Genomic DNA, 23,375 nt, shown 5'->3' on the forward strand with positions numbered 1-23,375 from the left:
TTGAGGATGTTTAGGTGGCTAATGTCAGATTAGCATTAGCCAGCTGCAGCTAGTAAGCCAAAATGCGTATTAGCGTCATTTCGACTCTACAGAACCGCGTAAATCTAATTTATTATTTTATTTAACTGTTAGGTCAGTATATATACACATCTACTGTAAAGCCACAGCAAGTTGTAAACACAGTACAGACAGTATTTAGCCAGCATGCTAGCAACATGCTAAGTAAACAAACCCAAGTTGTTATGATGTCTGTATGTGTGTGTGGGTGTATGGACAGAACACGTGTTAAACAGATTTCTGTATGTTTCCTGCTTGAGAATTAAGTTACTTACTCAATCCAGCGCTTTCTTCATGTATGTAAACAACTTATTAAATTGTGAATGTGTTTTTGTGATGATCCCAGGCATTGAAAACCTGCCCTGTGATCTCCAGAGAAACTTCACCCTGATGCGGGAACTGGACAACAGAGCCGAGGGTGAGAGGATCCTAGTGTGCTGTCTACCTAGGGAGCATTTCTGGACATCATTAAATATGAGTTACAATAAACACAACTTGGGCGGAACGGATGGTTGTGTTTTGCTTTTGTTATTACTGCGCATCAATGATTATGTGACAGGTTTTTCTTCTTCTTCTTTCTTTGCAGAGAAGAAATGTGAGATCGATAAGCTGGCAGAAGAATACATCAAGAGCGTCCGAAACCTTGCTCCGGATCAGAGAGTGGAGCACCTGCAGAAGATCCAGAGCGGATTCAGCAAGTGCAAAGAATACAGCGACGACAAAGTGCAGCTCGCCATGCAGACGTACGAGATGGTCAGTAATGCAGTTGGAAATATTGAAATATCTTTAATTAATCAGTGTTACTTACCTTTCTATTTGTTATTTCAGGATTTTCTATACTGAAAATGCCTCTAAATGTTCTTTTTTGGTTGTTGGCAAAAATCCTAGAATACTTTTTCTTGTTGTAAACATGATTTTATGGATTTTATATCAGATCTGAAATATTCAATTGAGTAACAAATGTCAATCATAGAGTTTGTTTCATATTAAATGTAATTTTCTGTATTTTATAATTGGCTTTTAAATATTTAATTGAGTAGAAACTGTTTTATTGTCAAAAAATCATAGTTTTTTTTAATAGTAAATAAAGTTTTATATGTTTTATACTCCGCTCTAAAATATTGAGTTAAAGTCAAAAATCTGATTTTTTTTTTTATTTTTATTTATTTATTTATTCTGGAGTAAAAAATTATGTATTGCCAAAATCATAGAATTTCTTTAATAGTCAACATAAAATGTTTAATTTAGCAGCAATGGTTTTATAGTCAAAATAATACGATGTTTGTAGTAAAAATAAAATCTGTATTTTACACTCAGTTGTATTATCAAAAATCAGATTGATATATTATATATTTTTAAAATTATTTAATTGAGTAGAATTTGCAGTTTTTAAACGCAAATATTTATATGATTTTTAGTTTACCTTTATTTTAAAGCAGCAGTAAATACAACTTTGTTTTGAGATTTTAACAAACCAAAATGAAATTAGACAAAAGTATTTCTCACTCTCTGAATCATGATAAAAAGAAAGATGTTTATAAATAATAATAAATGACTCCTTGTTTTATTAAAGTACCGTACCCTTGCACTGGGAATCTGCATCTATTTTGTTCTTGGTATTATTATTATTAAAAATAGCATGAGTCTTTTCTCTTCAGGTGGACAAACACATCCGAAGGCTGGACGCCGATCTCGCTCGCTTTGAGAACGAGCTGAAGGAAAAGTTGGACGTCAGTGGCTACGAAAGTCCAGACAACAGATCGGTCAAGAGTAAGACAGACTGTGGCTCGATTCGGCCAAATATAACATATGTCACAATCAACATGATGTACGAGTGTAATAAAACCAAACTGCTGTCCTTTTCGTAGAAGTTAGCGGTCGAGGAAGTCTGAAGGAAAAACGACGGCCGAAAGGAAGAGGACGCAAACCTTCAGACGACGACTCGCCGCGGAAAAAGAAAATGAAGAACAGGTGGAACCACAAATGAAAACTTCATAGGATGAGTTTGTTTCTTCATCAGATTTGGAGAAATGTAGCGTTACATCACTTGCTCACCAGTGGATGTGAATGGGTGCCGTCAGAACGAGAGTCCAAACAGCTGATTAAAAACATCATAATAATCCACACCACTCCAGTCCATCTGGAGAAACCAAAAGCTGAAACAAATCCATCATCAAGACACTTTAAACTAAAATACTATCCATAGTAACGCTTCCTCCAGTGAAAAAGTGTCCTGGACTGAATCAGGTGAGAAATCTGCACGGATCAAGCACCAGTCCGAAACCGCTCTAAACAAACATGTGACTTTTCACTGGAGGAAGCGTTAGTATGTGATGTTTGTATCAGCTGTTTGCACTCTCATTGGGACGGCACCCATTCACATCCATTGGTGAGCTAGTGATGCATTGCCACATTTCTCCAAATCTGATGAAGAAACACATTAATCTACATCTCATGTTTGCTCAAAAATACAGGTTTGACGTGACATTTTCGTTGTTTTCTCGTTTCGGCAGCCCTGAGTTCTCCGAGTCCGTTCTTCCAGTTCACCCGTCAGACGTCTTAGACATGCCCGTCGACCCCAATGAGCCCACGTACTGCCTGTGCCACCAAGTGTCATACGGAGAAATGATCGGATGCGACAACCCAGACGTACGGCGTAACGCTTCAAACAGTGTAGTAGCATGTCCTCATAGCATTTATCTAACCTGAATGCCTCTGTCAACAGTGTCCCATTGAGTGGTTTCACTTCGCCTGCGTTGATCTGACAACCAAACCCAAGGGGAAATGGTACGTCGGTCCGTTCGCCCGAGAAAATGCCAATACCTCAAGTTTGGAAACGGTAGAAAACAAGGTTTTTTTTCTGTCTTCCAGGTTCTGTCCGAGATGCACCCAGGATCGAAAGAAGAAATGAGATGCACCTTTGTAACGTTGAGAGATTACATTTCTATATGAATATATACGTATGCATATATATGTATTTTGTCTAAGTAGTAAAATAGGATAATATATATATATATATATATATACTCCTTTATATGGCCGTGATGAAATACATGAGGGCCGCGAGAAAACAAAGTTTTTATTTTTGAAAGTACTTGAAATGTTTCCATATGTTTGAGTTCCACTCTGTGTTGTCAAATTGTCATTTTCAGACAATCTAGGATATATTATATATGATATATATATATTTTTTTCTCTTTACTTACTGATTAGTATTTCCATTTCTATGAAGCTTCAAGCAAATTTCATGTCATTGTGCTTTTGCTAGTGAAATGTTTTGAAGTCATTCGAACGAATTTCTCAAACTTTTAACGCGCTGAATTTGGCATCAAACATTGGATATGTGTTTGTCTTTCTTGCACTTAAAGTATAATGCGACTACTTTTTTTCTGCAACTATTGATTTGCTTTGAAATTCAAACTTGTTGGAGCAAAGTGAAACTTTGAAGTGCAGGTGATACGTTTTATTGTTATAATTATGTAATTCCAGAAGATAATCCAAAATCTCATGCAGCATAAGTGCTGTGTTTAAGTGTCTTTTTTTTTCATTTAAATTCTGCTTTATCTTTCGCTGGTCGCAATTATATTTTGCAGAACTTAAAGTGATTAACTACTGTGGAAGCTTGTTTCCACCTCAGAATTAAAATATTAGAAAAGTTTATTCTTCATTCAAGCCATTCTCCAAATGTCACAAATTCTGAAGCTAATGTGGCAATAAACTTGAATCAAGTCAAGAAGTCCTGTCGCAATTCTGCCTTTTTTTCTCATTTTGTGAAAAGTCTGAATTGTGAGATACAAAGCCGCACAATGTTTTTTATTCTGTGGCAGGAAAACAACAACTGAATTGCGAGATATAAAATGTACAAAGATGTAAGTTTTTTCTCCACAATTTTCTCAATTCTTTAGTTTATATCTTGCAGTTGTGTTTCTGATTCACCAAGAAATAAGTTTTTTTTTCCGCAGTTGCGAGTATTATGTATCGCAATTTGAACTTTTCTTCTCTGAATTATGAGTTTGTATCTTAGATTATATATTTAGTTTCTATAAAGCCAAAAAATTTATTTTGTCGCAGAAAAAAGGTTTATATTTTGTTAGTGTTTTTTGTACATAAAAAGTAAAAAAAAAAAAAAAATAGACAATTGCAATTTGTATCTTAATTCTGAGTTTATATCTCACAATTCTGACTCTTTTGCAATTGCAATTTTATATGCTTTAATTTGTATCTTGGAATTCTGAATCTTTTCTCACAAATGCTAATTTAATTTAATTTATTTTTTTCGCATTTCATTAGTTTATATCTCGCGATTTTGCTTCCGCCATGGAATAAAAAAACAATAAATATATTTCTGAGTTTATATCTCACATTTCAGATTTTTTTTCTCGCAATTGCAAGTTTATACGTCAGTTTAGACTTTTCTCACAGCTCTTTAGTTTCTATCGCACAGTCCTTACTTTTCCCTCAGAATTGTGAGATATAAACTCTTAATTGCAAGAAACTAAATTCTGGGGCACATACAAAAAAAGAATTATGAGATCAGTTTTTCTTTCTTTTGATTACCTATCCTTAGTTTATATCTCGCAATTGTGTGTGTGTTTTTTTTTTTTTTTTTGGAATAAAAAAATTTAACTGTGACTTTCTATTTCGTAACTCAATGTTTTTGCACGCAATTGCGAATTTATGTAAAATTCAGACTTTTCCTCTTAGAATAGCAATTCTTTAGTTTGAGAACTGTGAGATATAAACTCATAAATGCCAGGAATAAAGTCCAAACAGTGGGATAAAAAGGTCACAGTTAATTTTTTTATGTTTTTATCCCATGCGCTCAAACAGGTTAGCATTAACCACCGTGTTTCAAAGCCCATCCTGAAGAAGCGTCTCGCCTCAGTTCTGAATGTTTGAAGCGTGTGGTATGGGCAGTATCTGCCATCATTTCTCCAGCAGCTCTGATGCACTTTTTAATGACCAGATTAGGCACTTATGACCAGAGCGCTTTCAGATTCACTGCTGTTTTTATGGCTGTAAAGGTTGGAAGAGCAAACTAACTGTCAGTGGATCAACCAAAGTGAGATCAAGCGGTGTTAACGCTGGTCGTGTGTTATTTATCATTCTCTGTGTGATCCAAATATAAAACATGGAATATTTCCTCCATCATATTGACGTGAGACTACCTTATTGAACACATGTACCTGTACTCTGTATCAGTCTGTGACAATCAAGTAGCGTTTTATTTTTTCATGTTCAACTATCCTGAAATATATGGACTAGATACAGCTTTTCGTAAAACAAATAAATATTTACCAGTACATCTCCACTGTCGTCTGAAACGTATGTATTAAGTATTGTGAAATATGAAGCAGTGGTGTTTTAGTATGTGGTTTTATTAATATTTAGAATTTAGTTTTAGATTTTCCCTCTTCATTTTATTTTTAAAGTTGTAATACATTTTAGTAATTAAAAAAAAAAAAAAAAATATATATATATATATATATATATATATATATTTACAATCTTATTTGTTACTATTTTCATAATTTTTTAATATATTTTTTATGGCTTCTATCTTCGTATTTCTGGATATTTTTATTAAGTTTTCATTTATATATATTTTTTTATTTTCATTTTATTTAAAAGTTTTAATAATCAGTTTTTTTCCCTGTCTTTATAATAAATTATCTTCTGTCTTTCTCTTCATTTTAGTTGTCAAGCTTGAATAATTATATTGTTAAATACTGTATGTTTGTTTAGTTTGTATTAATCACAATTTACACATTTCTGTTAGCATTTCATGAATTTTTTATTAATGTTAAATGTGTTAATTTATTCTTGAATGTGTTTTAGCATGTTTAGTTTTTGTTGATGTTTTGGTTTGACTAAAAGTTAATCTTTTTTTTTTTAAAGTCACACAAAATTAACAAAAAATTTAAGTATTCAGGCTTAGGGTTTCAATGTCCTACTTTATGTAAAAGAATCGAATGGAAAACACCAATAAATATATATAGAGGAAGTGACCTTAAAGCAACATGTAGCAGCAAATGTATAGTTCATCATCAGAAAAGCCCCATAATGCACCAGTTCTCCGTGTGTCGTTTCGTCTGGTCCTCTAGAACCCGTCGTCGGACGGCTCTTCGTCCCAGCTGCACGTCTCTCGCACGCTGTTCTCTGGAAACTCCACCTCCAGGTCGTAGACGAAGTCAGGGTCGTCCTTGTGTTTGCGGTTGCGCTCGAACAGCTGGTCCATCTGGGCCTTCCTGCGGTTCAGCTCCTCGTCGCTCAGCTTGTTCAGGTCCTCGTCGCTGGGGTCAGACGCCCGTCGGGCGGCGAGGCTCTCCTCCAGACTGAGGCCCTTCAGGTGATCACGCAGTATGAGGTGAAGCCTCTCCAGCTGCGCTAAAGACACCGACTCCAGATACACGCTGTGACGCACGTGATGCTTCAGCCTCTCTGCTGCTCGACTGCAGTCTAGAGACACAGAGTCATGACTTACATCCACATACAATAGTGCAGCCAGACATAACAAACAGATGAAGTGTGCTCCGAGATGCAGAGGGGTTTGTTTCTTCATCAGATTGGGAGAAATGTAGCATTCTATCACTGGCTCTCCAATGGATGTGAATGGGTGCCGTCAGAACGAGATTCCAAACAGCTCATACAAACGTCACAATAATCCACAAGTAACCCACACCTCTCCAGTCCTTCAGTTCACATCTTGAGAAGAGAAAAGCCAAACCAAAACAGCTCTAAACAAACACACGGCTGGATTTCAACGTGAAAGACAACAGGAGATGGACACTGGAGCACTTAAGTAGCACAGGTATATTTGTAGCAATAGCCAACAATATATTGTATGGGTCAAAATGATTGATTTTTCTTCTATGCCAAAAAATACATATTTTTGCTCCCTCAGATTCCAGAATTCAAATAGTCGTATCTCTTGCCAAATATTGTTCTATCGTAACAAACCATACATCAATGGAAAGCTTATTTACTCATTTATTAGGTCCCTTAAGACTGTTTTTGTTGTCCAGGGTCACACATTTTAACACAGAGGTGATGGTTTGAAGTTAAAAACATCTCAACAATGGATTCTCTAGATGTAAACTGATGGTGTGAATTACTGTGGTGTCTTTATCAGCTGTTTGGACTCTCTTTCTGACGGCACCCATTCACATCCACTGGTGAGCGAGCGATGCAAGGCTACATTTCTCTAAACCTGATGAAGAAACACACTTATCTACCTCTCAGATGACCTGACGGCGAGGAGATTTCCAGATAATCTTCATTTAACCTGCACTGTTTCTTTAAGTAAGTATTTAATCTGTATTTAAGTGCGAATGGCGGTTGATTAATGCCTTACATCACAACACAGTGTTTGCTGACGGCTCTCAGGCAGACTCACCCGAGTACTGAGAGAAGTTCCTCACAGGTATCACTCTCTTCCTCGTCTTGCTCGTGTTTTTGTTCTCGTATATGAGGATGATGGAAGGAGGGATGAATCTCACTCCACATCGCTTCGCTACTATCGACATGTTGCTGCTGCTGTTGTTGTTGTTGTTGTAACGGTTTCTTCTGCTGACGGAGTTTCCGCGCGCGACGCTCCCGCGCGCCCCCTGCTGCCGGAGCGACGTCACCAGACCCGGAAGTGGATTACAGCATGAGCACCGATCGACCATGGTTAGGGTTTATTTATTAGCAATTATTTTGTGTTTTATCAATCATGTGGATTCTAAAGAAGGTATTTGCAATGCTAGACGTGCTTGATTTATTATTAGTCACCAATCCGCAACAACTTTTTGCATTAAGCCTATTTTATTTATTTCCCATTCATCAGCAGATTGTTTTCCTCCGGAGTGGTTGAAGTCAGTGTCGCTGTCCGTGAAGATTTCCAAAGCAGGATTTCACAGGTGTCCTCCAGCTCCTCCTCACGTGTGTTTTCATGTGTGTGTATGGTGTATGGTGTTGTGATGGTTAGATGTGGTGTTTGTCTTCTAGAGATCTTCAGTACACAGTTGAGTGGAGCGACACGGATCATGATGTCCAGGCTTTACTGCTCCAGAAGATGCCCAGCGGAGTCTATCTGGACGAGTACCAGCTGGAGACCCTGAGACGGGACACCGGTTTGGAGGTCAGCACTGTTTCACAGCAGTTCCTGTTGAAAGTGTGTCTGTGTTTTTACTGATTGTTGTTTTCTAGGTTCTCCTGGATTCGAAGGTTGATCTGGAGGCTCCAGAGTATCTGTCGTCTGGGTTCACAGCGCTGGTGTTTCTCTCAGGAGCACGCGAGGCTGTGGTCCCCGTTCACGGCCGATATCACAGACCCTCAGACTCCAGCGAGCGCGTGAGAGTAGACCTCGAGAGGCCCAGACTGCTGCTCCGATCAGACCAGTGTGAGACACACACACACACACACACACACACACTCGCTGAATGATTCAGAGCTGGTCTGTGTGCTGACCTCCTGGCGTGTGTCTGTGCTCCTCTCCATCACAGGTCCTGGGGTCCGTGGGGTGGTGGTTGATGCTCCCTGCACCGTCAGCAACCACAGCATCTGCTCCTGGATGGAGATCCTGGATCTGGAGGTGATGCTTAGAAAGACTAAGGGCTAAGAACACGATCTGTGCATCCTTGATCAATAATATATGAGTGTGTGATGCAGTATGTGTCATAACTGTATTATTTTTGAGTACTGTTTTATGCATTATATAAGAATAGTAACGTGTTTATATAATTTTATCTTTAGAATGTTAAATATAATTACACTAATAATATATCACTGCAAAGATCATACATATTTTAATGTAATTAATAAATAATATGTAGTATTATTACTTATAATAATAAGAGTTTATCTAAACATGCACAATATAATAATAATAATACATGCTTTAATATAGCCTTTTTTAATGTTTATAATAAATATGTATTATAGTAATACATAATTTAATTTAAATTATTTATAATTATAGTAAAATATAATTTTTATTTATAATAGTAGTAGGCCTATACAATATTATAGCAAAGTCCATGCATGTTTGTAAGTAATATATTTGTAATTATTTATAATAATATATAATATGCATACTATTACTGTAACACACACATACTTATAATAAGATACTGTTATATAATATATAACAATAAATATTTTAATGTTATTTTTATTGATATTTAATAAAATATAGTCAGAGTTCATGCATGTTTTAATAAAATCTATTTTCATAATGATATAATTTAAAATAATACATTTTGTATATTATAGTTATAACATATATATGTTTGATAATAATATATAACAATATTATTATTCACAATATAATACTGTATAATACATAATATTTGTATTCAGTTGTATATTTATAATAGCATTATTTATAATAGGAATATTATTTTATATAATATAAAACCAAATGTTTAGATTTTTTTACTATCATTAATATTTATATATAACGTGTTGCAAAGTTCATGCATTCTTTATTAAAATGTATATTTATAATAATACATATTTATTGTAGCAAACTTCATGCATTTTTAATAACTTGTAGATTTCTAATACTTATTTTTGATAATAAACATCTTATAATATAACAATAACCAATATGTGCAGGTAGTTTTATGTGTATAATCAGACAGTTGAGTGATGTTTCTGATGTGTGTGGTTCAGGGCGATGCAGGGCTGAGTCTGGAGCTGCCGGTCGGGGACTCCTCCATGATCTTCAGCGTGTGTGTGGTTACTGTACTGACCACCGTCCTGAGCTGTGTGTACCTGCTCCGAAACATCTGGAGACACGGCAGCTTCTGAGCACACACCAGAGTCAGAGGAAACCCTGCGCCGCTCAAGAGAAGTGTGCTTGAATGAACACGAGGTCATCACAGGGGATTAATTATAATGTAATACTGAGATTGTAAATAAAGCTGAATGTTACTTTGTTTAAAAAATACTTTGTGTCTGATGTTTTTTTCATCAGTATTTAAAAAAAAAAAAAAATATATATATATATATATATATATATATATATATATACAATATTTTAAATAAGTGTGGAATTATAAGCAGTAAGATTATTGCTATTATATACAAATATATATTATATATGTATTAATATTTACATAAAAAAATGAATAATCGTCATAAAAACAAGAATTAAAAAGTTCCCATTGCTGCTGATTTAAAACTGTTTAATTGTAACAGTTGTATAGTTAAAATCATGATAGTTATTAATTTATTCTGGCCAGGGGCGGATCTAGAAAATATTGATGGGGTGGCGAGAAGGGGGCAGGAATTTATGAGGGGTGGCAACATATGGCAGAAGTATATATACTGAATTTAGTCACAGTTATCACAGTTTGATGATAAATATATGTGCACACTACAAAAGGACACAGGCTGCCATTTACAAACTTAATCTCATGCAATCAATGTCTTGCATTTGAAACAGTTCATATTAGGAATAAGTGACCATACCCCATAAGCACCACCAAAGTCTATACCAGTATCGCATGTAACTTTAGAGACGGTCCCTCAACTGAGACTCGTCCAACGTCCAATGTTTTTTTTTACTTTTAGCTTTCTTTTCTCTTCGCTGGATTGGTGATGTACCCGGGCATAGATGTCCATCCATCAATCATGAACATTCAGCAGCAAACATGAGGTGCGAGCGGTCGCGAGCGCGGATGGGAGAATGGAAGAAGTTTTTTTTTTTTTTGAGCATCTGGGATGGTGCCCCCTCTGGGAGTTGGTGCACTACTCTGCGTGTAGGGGGCGACGGTACTGAATACCTTTAATATTGCAGACACTAGTATCGAGATTTGATTAAATGCTCTACTTTTCATTTATTCATTCAAAAATGGCCGAATTCCGTGACGTTCTGCTTTATACAGCAAATTCCATTTCCTCAATTCAATTTTCAAACACAAACCGCATGAAAGTGTGAAAGTTCGGACACAAAACAAAGTTGTTACGTATCCTCACGCTTTTTAAAAGTGGGCAACTATGTTTGACAGGTGCAATATTTGAAAAATCGAAAATTATTAACTTTTATTTTAATTATTAACAAAGCGGGTTCGCGAATCATTTGAGTCAGTTTGGGGATCGCGAATCATTTGAATCAGTTCGGAAGTTCGTAGCGTGATCGCGAATCATTTGAGTCAGTTATGGGGATCGCGAATCATTTGAGTCAGTTTGGGAGTTCGGAGCGGGTTCGCGAATCATTTGAGTTAGTTATGGGGAATCATTTGAATCAGTTCGGGAGTTCGTAGCGTGATCGCGAATCATTTAAGTCAGTTATGGGGATCGCGAATCATTTGAGTCAGTTTGGGAGTTCGGAGCGGGTTCGCGAATCATTTGAGTCAGTTATGGGGATCGCGAATCATTTGAGTCAGTTTGGGAGTTCGGAGCGGGTTCGCGAATCATTTGAGTCAGTTATGGGGAATCATTTGAATCAGTTCGGGAGTTCGGAGCGGGTTCGCGAATCATTTGAGTCTGGGGATCGCGAATCATTTGAGTCAGTTCGGGAGTTCGGAGCGGGTTCGCGAATCATTTGAGTCAGTTTGGGGATCGCAAATCATTTGAATCAGATCGGGAGTTCGGAGCGGCTTCGCGGATCATTTGAATCAATTCAGGAGTTCGTAGCGGGTTCGCGAATCATTTGAATAATTTCGGGAGTTCAGAGGGGGATCACGAATCAGGAAAGATTCGCACTCGTAAATTTTCAAATTGGCCATAACCTTTAATTCGTTGCGGCCAACTGGGGTGGCAGCAGGGGTCACCCCGGTAGATCCGCCCCTGATTCTGACCCTATTTTCATGATAGTTGATAACGTAAATGGTTATGATACTAAAATCACCTTAATATATTAATGCAAATTATAATTTATTATTGACAAAAATACTATTATTATCAATAGTAATAATAAATTAATATTAATCTTACGACAGTTTTTCTTATAGTTGTTATGCTTGCTATGTGTCATCAAGATTTTGAGATATATATTTTATATATATATATATATATATATATATATATATATATATATATATATATATATATATATATATATATATATATTCTTATCAGCAAATATACGATTAATAATTATAATATTAAAAAATATAAGTAATATGTATAATGTATGCGATCGCCGGACTTTTATTTTGTCGCTCGTTTCCTCAGTATCCGGTCGCACCGGAAACAGTCTCTGGCTGTTTGCTGCAGGCGAGGGCAGAAAGAGACGCTGCTGGGCGCCTCCCCTTCCCCATACCAGCACAAAAAACTGCCGAAATTACAGCGATACGCTGCAGATAACGGCGCAGAAACCTTCCGACGGGGCTTCCGCGTCGCCTCAGGCCTCCTCCCGGACACAGCAGCTCCTCCGCGGCCCGCCGGAGCGCCGCTCACTGAAGTCTGCGCTCCGCTTCGCAGGTGAGAGCCGCGACAGAACCCGAGATCCTCCGCCGCGTCCCGAGCCCCCGCGTGCCGCCTCCCCGGAGAGCGGCCGCGGGCCTCGAGGCGAGCACTGGGGCTTCTGTCCGGTGCTGTCTGTGTAGGGCTCGGGTTTCTCTCTTGAGTGTGTGTCGCTTCTGCTCGCGCCACAGAACAGAGATAGATTACAACAACAGGAGCGGGTCAACACGTATAACAATCAAACACCGCTCGTTAATCAACTAACGTTAGTGCTGATGAGATCCATCCTGACTCCCTGCAAGAAGAGATTTATTTGATCTCAATGGGACCTAACTGGGGGAAAAAAAAGATAATTAAAAAGCCTGTTGGGATTTTAGTTCATATGTTTTGCATAAATTAAACGAATTTATTATTATTATAATCATTGGGTAATTTAATTTTTTTGTTTTTGTTGTTTTTAGGACAATTATTATTTATATATTCTGTCATTATTTTTGTGATGATAACGCATAAAATAGTAATGATGTGTGTTAAATCATCTGAATATTTCCCCCTCAGAATATAATGAATTAAAAGGTTCCCATTAATGCCGATCTAATAGTTAAACTGCAATATATTTGTTGGTATTTTTAATTTCCCACATTTAATTTCCATTATAATGAAGCGTTGTTTAGTTTGATAAAAAAAAAAAAAAAGTATAAAAAAAAAAAATATCTTTATGCAAAAAATTTTTTTTTATTATTGTCGCATTAATTAAATCTAAAATTGCAAAAATTGAAAAAATATATCAATATATTTTCTTTTTTTTTAATTAATATTAATGGTGTTATTATTTTCAAAGATGAGCAACTATGAAATTTAAAAAAAAAAAAAAAATTTTATATACAGATTTATCATCAGTCAGTGACTAAACTAAAAATAAATAACTAAAAAACAAATTAATAAAAAAAAATTCAATATAATTTAATTGCTTGAAATAAATGTTAATGCAAATGAATGATGAGGATAATGATATTGTGCATAACTGCAGTCTTCAGTGTTTGTGATGTGTTTGTGTGTTTGTCGCTGATGCCGCTGGTTCGTCTGCGTGGCTCATCTCTCCGTTGTGCTTCCCTTCTGCTCTTGCAGCTCTAACTCCTCCTTTTCTTTATCTCCACCTGTAAACGTTCCCCTCCACCCACTCCTCCTCTCTTTTCTTTCTGCTCGTGCGGGACCATGTGTGATAATGGGGATCTGGAGGACAAGCCGCCCGCTCCGCCCGTCAGGATGAGCAGCACCATCTTCAGCGGCGCCAAGGACTCGCTGGCAGCTAACCACAGCTCCAAGCCCCTGCCATCGGTGCCCGAGGAGCGCAAGCGCAACAAGATCTACTCCATCTTCTCCGGAGCCGAGAAGGGTGCGTACCCTAGGGCGGGAACATTCATCCAAAAGCTATCGAAATACAAATTCAGACGTTATGTTCTCCATGTCGTTTTTTAAAAATCCTATAAATACTTTCCCCTTAACTCTCAACTCAAATCAAATCAAAGCTATGAATCCAAACAAGTTGTGTTCCGGATTTGAAGTTGATATCTTAAAAGATGGGCTTTTAGTAGGAGTTTGTTTGGGTGCAGTACCAAACTCTTCCTCTTGGATTCCAGCAAACGTGATTCGTAGCACAGTATGATTCGTCTCTCTCTCAAAGATTATAAGTGCGCGTGTTTTATTTAGGGCATGCATACTAACCACACTCTTTCATTAGAGGGAAAAACCCCCAACTTTATTAGTTGAGTATATTTACAGTACAAACCTTTAATGAACTATGAGGGCAAAAAATTCAATATAAATAGTCATCATCAGTAATGTTAGCATTCAGTAATCGTTATTGATGTAAATCTAAATTAGAACTGCTAAAAAATAATTTTTATTACTTGAAATAAGTGAACATAAACACTTTTTGTTGTTTTCATTTTTTTAAGTATTATTTTAATTCAGTTAGTTGCCAAAATGTCTTTTTTTTAGGTTAAAGTGAACTATTAAATGAAAACAACAACTAATAAAAAAGATGTATATAACAAAGTAATAGAAATGACAAAAACACAACAAATTACTGAAACTTTGATAAAATGGAGATACAATATAATTAAGACATTTATGAATAATTAATATAATATTAATGATAGAATCATAGTAAAATAACACTGATGATTGTATTGTGTTAATTACTAGAAATAAAAAAAAATTAGCTGAAACATAAATGTTTAAATTCTCAATTTGTTTACTTTTTATAAATAACTAAATGAGATGTTATTGAAAGTAAAAACTAAGCAACAAATAAAAACTATTTAGACATTTAATAAGTAAAAATAATAAAAATGTAAAACGCACAAATTTGTTAATTTTTAAATTGAAAATAAAACATTTTAAGAAATGCAAAAAAAACGAAAAATAATTTAAACTAAAAATATATATTAAAAAAACGTATAAACAAAACATTAAATATTAGTTGCAGGATATTTTTTATATTTTTATATACATTATTTTTATACATTATTATTTATTATTTAAAATTTTCCACATTGTTCCTATTTTGCACCAATTGACATTTTATTCTGTTCTTCTGAAAATGTGATTGTCACACCACAGGAGTTCAGCAAAACTGAAAAAGATGGTTAAAATGCACCTACATTACACTCAAATCCATCAGCGTTTGAACCCAAGAAGCGGATGTGTAAATCAGTAGTGTTAAGTGTGAGGTCTGCAGAGCTCTGTTTGGTGTTGTGTGTGTGTGTGTGTGTGTGTGTGTGTGGAGATGCATCAGCTGGTTTCACACCCGGCTCCAGTGTGAAGCGTCCAGATGACTCTCAGTTAAGATCGTGACCGTGAGAGATTGTGTGTGTGTGTGTGTCTTGTGTCAGGCGGCCGAAGGAAGGACCGAGATAAAGAGCGTCCCGAGATCTCTCCGCCGTCAGACTTCGAGCACACCATTCACGTGGGGTTCGACGCCGTCACTGGAGAGTTCACCGTAAGACTGAACAGACATTTACTCACATTATTCAGCTCATCTGTCCATCTACTTACATTACTGTAAAGTTAGGCATATCTGTCTCCATCTGTCTCTGAATAGCAAAAATAACGTGTCATTTTATACATGTATATTTATATATGAGCAAAAACAGAGAACTCAGTTTTCTTTTTTTGTTGTTTTTCAAAATTCATTTTGAAAAATGATTTTTTTTTCAAAAAGCCTGAAAAATGTCAATTTGTTTCTATATATATATATATATATATATATATATATATATATATATTTATATATATATATATATATATATATATATATATTTATATATATATATATATATATATATTTATATATATATATATATATATATATATAAAAAATTGACATTTTTCAGGCATTTTAATTATTAAACTGAGGTTTTAAATAGTTGTTGTTGTAAGGCGTTTCCTGTTTTTGTACTGTTAATTGCACTTTGCCAGTAAATATTTAAAATAATGTAAACAATATAAAAACAATTTAAATATTTTGGTTTCAGTGTGAAAAAATGTTTGAATTACTTTGACGTATGAAACTTTTATCTATTTTCTATTTAAATGTTATGTAATGAGATGTTTTGTTTTATATTTTGTAGCTTATATTGCTATGAGAACTTTACTAATGAATATTGGAAACAATGTATCCAAATAAAACCACATTTTTATAATATTATTACTTTTAATGTTAATAGGAAATACTTTTAAAGTTTAAATTTTTATTGGATAATAAACTGAATGATTTAAGATCATTGTTACTATAATGTTGCAAGATTTTTATATATATATATATGTGTATATATATATATATATATATATATATATATATATATATACACACATATATATGTGTGTGTATATATATATATATATATATATATATATATATATATATATATATATATAAATCTTGCAACATTATAGTAACATTGATCTTAAATCATTCAGTTTAATATCCAATAAAAAAAATAATAATAATAATAATAAATATAAATATAAAATTATAAATATATATTTTTTTAAATTGTAGATTGCACTAACACTTTTAACAATACGTATTTAAAATAATATATCCAATATAAAATTAATTTAAATTTAAGGTCCTATTAGACATTAATCTGATTTATTTTATTTGGTTGTTATTAAGAATGTATAGTAGTAAGAAGTTTAATTGTATAGTTTTTCATTAAGTTTGCCTTGAGAAATTATCTCTTTTTTTAATATAATTATATGTGTAAATGTAAATGAAGCTGATACATTAAATGAATGAATGAAGTAAAGCAAGATTCTTATTTTGGATTGTGGAACTGACACAATGTATAATTTACGTTTTTTTGACCGAATATTGTAATGTCTAGCAGAAATGATGCATGGCTGAAACCTGGTAAATGAAGCGAAACTCAAACCTGGTGATAATCTCTTCAGACATGGGCCACATGCTCTGATATCTGAATCACGGGTGGGCGGTTGTGTTTGTCTCAGGGGATGCCGGAGCAGTGGGCGCGCTTACTGCAGACCTCCAACATCACCAAATCCGAGCAGAAGAAGAACCCGCAGGCCGTGCTGGACGTGCTCAAGTTCTACGACTCCACGGGGAACGGCCGGCAGAAGTACCTCAGCTTCTCCTCAGGTCTGCCGACGACTCGTTATATACTAGATCACGCTCATGTTCACCTGATACTGACCGCTTCTCTCCTCCTGTCTGTCTGTAGAGAAGGACGGCTTTCCCTCGGGTGAACAATCGGTGCGTCTGCTTCACTGTACCGTCACGGAGATACTCCTCCTCCTTCTCATTAGGCTTTAATTTCTTAAGTTTAAGTGACTTTGTTGTGCATTTTTATTTTAGACTCATTGGCAAAGTAAACTTTATTGTAAACTATTTACAACACATTTATTATTTGTGTTTTTAAATTATTTTTCTCTAGGCTTTATTAGTTTTTATCTCAGCTTTATTAATGTTAATGCATAAGTAAAACTAAATGAAATGCTGCTTTGGCATCAATAATGATTGTCCTGCTTTCCTTCGTTAAACCCAAGCCTGTGAAGAAGTCCCCCGAGCCCTCGTCTCCAGTCAAAGCGGTGGATGACGATGAAGATGAAGACGATGAGGAGACGCCGCCGCCTGTTGTCGCACCTCGGCCAGAACACACTAAGAGCGTAAAAGACACTTTAAACATAGTGTTTATGTACATTATACACTACACTTTACAAGTAGAGTGTGTATAAATAAACTCCAGATATGTGGTTATTTACACTGTTCATTTAGTATTGGATTTCAGTTTATTTTCAAGAATTTAGTAATGTAGTTTTTTCCCCTTAAACATTGTTTTTTTTTTTTTGTATGTCATGTCTGTTTAGTTAAACAATAGCGTTGTTATGGGAATTTTGAGATGTTAAATAAAATGCTCTATTTATTTGTAGAAATATTTTTGTAGATTTTAGGGGGGTTTTTTTAAGTGTAAAAATGCAAAAACCCCTTGGTGGAAATGCCAGGATGCACTTAAAATTTGTGTTGATCTGGTAGTATTGAGATAATATAGGTTTCATTTTAATTAAAAAAAAAAAAAATTTTTAGTTTTTTTTTTTTGGGGGGGGATATTGCATCAAGAACGCCAGAAATTAAAAATGTCTATATTTTTATTTTATTTTTTTCCTTTTTTTTTTTTTTAACTAAATGACTTCACAAGTAGCTGAAACAAAAAATAAAAGTTTATTGGTATGGGAATTTTTGGATATAAAATCAAAATAATGCTCTATTTGTATAAATATATATTTTTCATAGATTTTATATAAAGTAAAAAAATGCAAAAACCACTTGATGGAAATGCCAGAATGAACTTAAAATTTGTGTTGATCTGGTAGTATTGAAATACTATAGGTTTCATTTTAATTTGTAATTTTTTGTGTTTTTTTATATTTTATTTTGTCGTTTTTTTTTTTTTTTGATATTGCATAAAAAAACTGATTAAAATGTTTTTTTTTGGCTTTTTATGTAATATTTATTCTTTTTTAAATTTGTATAGTTTTTTTTTTTATATATATTTTTTTACAACTGAAATACAATTTTAGATTTCAAAAGTAGCTGACACAAAAAATAACATTTTCAAGTATCAAAAATGTATTTAAATTTCTCTAGCTCCCAGTTAAGTGTGATAACCCTTGTTATTTCAGGTTTATACTCGACCCTCGGTCATCGACCCCATCCCTCCTCCAGTGACGTCTCCGGACACCGAGGTCGCTTCAAAGGCCGGCGACCGACAGCGACCCAAAAAGGGCAAGATGACGGATGAGGAGATCATGGACAAGCTCCGTACGTCACTGTACAAATTCTACGCTCTATTTCATTGCTTTGCGAGATTCTGACCACATGTCCTCTATTTGTTCTCCGACAGGAACTATAGTCAGTATTGGAGATCCAAAAAAGAAATATACACGATACGAGAAGATCGGACAAGGGTAGGTCCCGCGATTCTTTGCAACATGTTATTGTTTTGTTAACAGATGACGATCAATAATTGTGTCTTGCCGCAGAGCTTCGGGAACAGTGTTCACTGCCATCGATGTTGCTACTGGACAAGAGGTAATGCAAGAGAGAGAAATGCATTCATTGATGTTCCTTTTTCCCAGTTTCGAAATCTCAACGCGTTTCTGTCTCTCAGGTGGCCATCAAACAGATCAACCTGCAAAAGCAGCCCAAGAAAGAGCTCATCATCAACGAAATTCTCGTCATGAAGGAGCTGAAGAATCCAAACATTGTCAACTTCTTAGACAGGTATATTTTTGTAAACTTGGCCTTCACATCCAGATCAGGAACTTCCAAGTTTAAACTAATAATTAAATACCTCTTAGCATTTTAAGGCAAATTTCGGGATAGCACAGCTTAAAATCTGTGTAAAACTTTCGAAGTGGATATTTTCTATCTGACAGAAAGACATGCGCAGAAACTGTGATGTAAATGTGTTAAAGGAATACAACAAACTTGCATGACGTTGGCTCAACAGCATGTGTGATTGGATAACTGGACTAATCAGTGAACAAATCTCATTGCACACCATCTAGAAGGTTGTTTTAGTCATTCTGAAATTAACAAATGCAAGATAGCACAACAGCGTTTATTATCGTTTCATCCGTAATTTAACTCTAATTGATAATTGTAATTGATTATTCATGGTTTAAATGTAGAAGTTTTTATCGTTAAATTAGTAACTTTGGTTGTAAAACTAGCTAACGATGCCATGAAGGTTTCATATTGTTAATGGCACATATGTTTTATGTAGTATAACAGTTTTTTCGCCCAACTTAAATTCGTAACTTTGATTGGAGAAATAGCTGATGATGAAACCTTGAGATTATTTGTGAACGTTTTATGCAATATTCAAATTTCTCACGTTTCTCACACGTCACAAGTTTAATTCATAAATTTCAATGGAAATGGAAAATGTTTAAAAGTGTAAATTGTTATTGTCAATATTCCAGTTTGTGGTAAATTTGTATTCTTCATTGGAAACCGCTACAAGATGCCATGAAAGGTTCAAGAGTGCTAATTGTGCATGTTTTATGCAATACTCCAATTTTTGCACAAATGAAATTCATATTTTTGGTTTTAAACACCGCTAATAGTGCCATGAAGTTTTGAGTGTTAATTGGAAGTTTTGTATGCAATATAATTTTTTTTGTTTAATTGGTAACCTTCAATGGGAACATAGCTATTTATGCCATGAAGTGTTAATTGTGCAAATGTTTTAAGCAAGTTTCCAGTTTTTACACACAACTTTAATTTAGAACTGGTTGAAAACATAACATAGAAAACATAACATTTCTTCATAAAATTAATTGAATTTGTAACTTTGGAAAACTAGTCAATGATACAATGAAGGTTTGTAAATGTTCAATGCAGTATTCCATTTTTATCTTAACTTAAATTTGTAAATTTGGGTGGAATCATAGTTAATGACGCCATATAGGTTCATGAGTGTTAATTGTCCCTGCTACAGTTTTCTGGTTGGTGAGGAGCTGTTTGTCGTGATGGAGTACTTGGCTGGTGGCTCTCTCACAGACGTCGTAACCGAGACATGCATGGACGAGGCCCAGATCGCTGCTGTTTGCCGAGAGGTGCGTTGAAGTCAAAGCATCCTCCCTTCAAACTCATAGATTGAATTACCTGCTTTGGTTTTTTGGTGGAAACCCTGACAATAAATGCACTATTGATCTCTGTCAGGCCTTGTATGCGTTAACAGGAAGTAACCCTGTCGCTTAACTAATGAACTTCCTCTTGTCTGTTATCTCACACAGTGTTTGCAGGCACTGGAGTTTCTGCATGCTAATCAGGTCATTCATCGAGACATCAAGAGTGACAATGTGCTTCTGGGAATGGACGGCTCTGTCAAGCTGAGTACGTTCTCGCTTAATTAGTTAATTTCATGTTTGGTTTGGTTTTAAAGATCTTTCTGAACAATTGAGCTCTTATTAGCTAAAACTTGATGACTACCTGCAAGTAAACTGTTCCAACAATAGACGTTAAAGTGAATAAATTGTTTGGTTTTCACCCAACAGCACTCAATTGAAGAAATTTCATTAGTATTTTGATAAAATCTGATAACATTTAGTCAACGCTGTATGTTGCAGCCAAAAGTCTTTTCATTATACCAACGTTTCTTCTGAAGTTGTGCACCCTGAACATGCAGTGTGAATCAAACTAGTCCACAATAAAATCCATAATTTACTTTAGTCAGGCTAGATGCCATGCTTAGTGTCTAAATAAAGGTCTTGGGTTATTTAATATTTTGTTTCAGTCTAGTTTTTAAGAGTTTACTGGAATTGTTTTAGAATTATGTATTTTGGCATTTGTCATTTACTTGATCAACACCAAATTACACCATCATATAATGCACTGTTCTATAGTGCTCACATCCTGATTGTCATTGGTGTTAAAAATGGCATCTAACGCGACTGAGGTACATAAGTTACATTTAAGTCATCAATGAAAGAAAACAAACCAGGCAATGTCTCTAAACCATTTTTTCATCTCTTACTCCGCAGCGGACTTTGGATTCTGTGCTCAGATCACTCCCGAACAGAATAAAAGGAGCACAATGGTGGGAACGCCATATTGGATGGCTCCAGAAGTTGTGACGCGCAAAGCTTACGGACCCAAAGTTGACATCTGGTCCTTGGGCATCATGGCTATTGAGATGGTGGAAGGAGAACCACCGTACCTCAACGAGAATCCACTCAGGGTACGTTGGTATCATTGCTTCTTCAGGAAATTAGCAATGTGACAACTACAGAAACTAAACTTCCGAACTCTTTGCTCCTCAGGCGCTCTACCTGATTGCCACCAATGGGACTCCAGAGTTGCAAAGTCCTGAAAAGTTGTCACCTATCTTCCGAGACTTCCTGGGTCGCTGTCTGGAGATGGACGTGGAGAAGAGGGGTGGAAGCAAAGAGCTTTTGCAGGTAAACCAGTTAGTTAGCAACAGATTCTAGCAATTAAGGAATTAAGCGTGACTTAGTTGAACTTGTTCATTGATCAATCCTGCTGTCGTCTTCAGCATCCCTTCCTGAAGTTGGCCAAGCCTCTCTCGAGTCTCACTCCTCTGATTTTGGCAGCCAAGGATGCTATGAAGAACAACCGCTAGCTGTGCCCACGAGCGCTACGGACTGCTGAACACTCTCGAAATCTGTGCCAGGTGTTTTTTTTTACCAGTGTGTCAACAACATATCAGTGTTGCCAAAACAAAACTCCAAGCATTTAAATTGGGTCTTTGCCTGTTTTTAAACCTGTATTGACGCCGTGGTGTTGGAGGACATTAGATGTTCTCCTCGTCCTCCTGCTCTCATTAGATTCTTGTGGGACTTTGTCTGTGTTTTATGTATGAACTTTTCCACTTTTTGGCTTCTATAGACCTCTTTTGTTCCATAATTGGTGACCAGAATCAATTATGGTGATTTCAAATCCAGCTGGAAATCTTTTTGTTAGTTTTTCTGTAGCCAGAATCACGACTGAAAACTGTGTAGCCTACTCCTGTTCTTGACCCAATGGGAAGAGCACCTTACTGATACACGGCAACTGCGTGCAGTGAATGATTTTTGTAGTCACTTGTGCCTTTGTTGTTATTCCAGCAAACACCTTTATACTCTGTCTGAAGGGGCAGGTTCTTGCCATTGAACTTCCTCTAACCCTGAGACGAATCTTTCATGTGATGAAATCTGTATATGACATACTTCGAAGAAGCGTAGCATTTAAGTTGATGTAGTTAACCAAAAGCAGGATGCGTAGATTTAGATAGGTGTATGTTTGTGTACATGAACACTTTTCTTGTTGTTTTAGTAACTAACAGTTTATGATGAAGTAAAGGCAGTGGTTGAGAAGTCATGATGTAAGAATTGATAACTATTTTTATGCTTTTCAGTCACTATTGTTTAGCAAGTAAAAGCCGGATTCCTGCAAATTTCTGTAAACAATACAGTCATTGCAACATTGTGTACATCTCTTGTTCTTCATTAAAAGAGGACTTGAAACTTGAGATTAGAATAAACTCTCTCTGGGGGGACTTTTATAGTCTGTGTGAACCTTGTCATGTTGTTAATGGGGTCATTCCTGTTCTGCAATGATATTTGAGCTCTTTCAATTAAATTACAGCACATACTTATTCATGTTTGTGTTGTTTTACCATGAAAACTTATTCCACTTCCTGGTGGTTGATAGCATTATTGACCTTTTGTATAGTTGCAAACAAACTCACTGTTAAAAATATGATTTCTGTATTTACACAGTTAAATATTTTTATTCTAATTTATTAAAATATTTCAGGGGCGTGAAAAGTATTGTGTAGATGAAAACTGCGTAATAATCAATTTTGGTATTAATCTAATCCACCACTGAA

The 23,375-nt window shown here is 35.4% G+C and overlaps 4 protein-coding genes across 9 annotated transcripts in view; 3 read left to right on the forward strand and 1 right to left on the reverse strand.

The window, feature by feature from the left end:
* Positions 1–5,360, forward strand: part of LOC113075277 (inhibitor of growth protein 5) — a 5,571-nt gene extending 211 nt beyond the window's left edge. Inside the window, exons 2-8 of the mRNA XM_026247978.1 lie at positions 404–475; positions 644–810; positions 1,716–1,827; positions 1,926–2,028; positions 2,571–2,706; positions 2,783–2,844; positions 2,929–5,360. Coding sequence (XP_026103763.1) covers positions 404–475; positions 644–810; positions 1,716–1,827; positions 1,926–2,028; positions 2,571–2,706; positions 2,783–2,844; positions 2,929–2,968 — 692 coding nt within the window. The 3' untranslated portion in view covers positions 2,969–5,360. The remainder of the gene's footprint in view (positions 1–403; positions 476–643; positions 811–1,715; positions 1,828–1,925; positions 2,029–2,570; positions 2,707–2,782; positions 2,845–2,928) is intronic.
* Positions 1–7,727, reverse strand: part of LOC113075276 (protein IMPACT) — a 34,124-nt gene extending 26,397 nt beyond the window's left edge. The window contains exons 1-2 of one of the 5 annotated variants that reach the window (XR_003280906.1): positions 7,454–7,727; positions 6,067–6,516 (exon numbers count right to left, since the gene is read on the reverse strand). Coding sequence is in view for 1 of the 5 variants with exons in the window: in XM_026247976.1 (XP_026103761.1) it covers positions 6,158–6,516; positions 7,454–7,727 (633 nt within the window). In the remaining 4 variants the exon portion in view is untranslated. Of the gene's footprint in view, positions 1–6,066; positions 6,517–7,453 lie in introns of those variants that run through there. The other 4 variants (XM_026247976.1, XM_026247973.1, XM_026247971.1 and 1 more) reach the window with 4 other exon arrangements.
* Positions 7,691–9,991, forward strand: LOC113075278 (phosphatidylinositol-glycan biosynthesis class X protein). The gene is made up of 6 exons (XM_026247979.1): positions 7,691–7,789; positions 7,889–7,958; positions 8,047–8,179; positions 8,248–8,440; positions 8,544–8,632; positions 9,715–9,991. The coding sequence occupies exons 1-6, from the start codon at positions 7,726–7,728 to the stop codon at positions 9,850–9,852; spliced, it is 687 nt and encodes a 228-aa protein (XP_026103764.1). The 5' UTR covers positions 7,691–7,725; the 3' UTR covers positions 9,853–9,991.
* Positions 9,992–12,222: 2,231 nt separating this feature from the next.
* LOC113075281 (serine/threonine-protein kinase PAK 2) lies at positions 12,223–23,053 on the forward strand. Of its 2 annotated transcripts, none has more exons than XM_026247989.1 (15): positions 12,223–12,471; positions 13,693–13,849; positions 15,351–15,457; positions 16,972–17,119; positions 17,202–17,233; positions 17,527–17,646; positions 18,661–18,799; positions 18,882–18,945; positions 19,021–19,069; positions 19,149–19,261; positions 20,484–20,601; positions 20,782–20,881; positions 21,529–21,725; positions 21,808–21,945; positions 22,041–23,053. In XM_026247989.1, exons 2-15 carry the CDS (start codon positions 13,720–13,722, stop codon positions 22,125–22,127), a joined length of 1,542 nt encoding a protein of 513 aa, XP_026103774.1. In that variant the 5' UTR covers positions 12,223–12,471; positions 13,693–13,719; the 3' UTR covers positions 22,128–23,053. The 2 variants fall into 2 exon arrangements, with proteins under 2 accessions (XP_026103774.1, XP_026103773.1); XM_026247988.1 differs by having other exon boundaries at positions 12,224–12,471; positions 13,582–13,849.
* The last annotated feature ends 322 nt before the right edge of the window (positions 23,054–23,375 follow it).

Source organism: Carassius auratus, unplaced genomic scaffold (genome assembly GCF_003368295.1).
Source record: "Carassius auratus strain Wakin unplaced genomic scaffold, ASM336829v1 scaf_tig00016667, whole genome shotgun sequence".
NCBI lineage: Eukaryota > Metazoa > Chordata > Actinopteri > Cypriniformes > Cyprinidae > Carassius > Carassius auratus.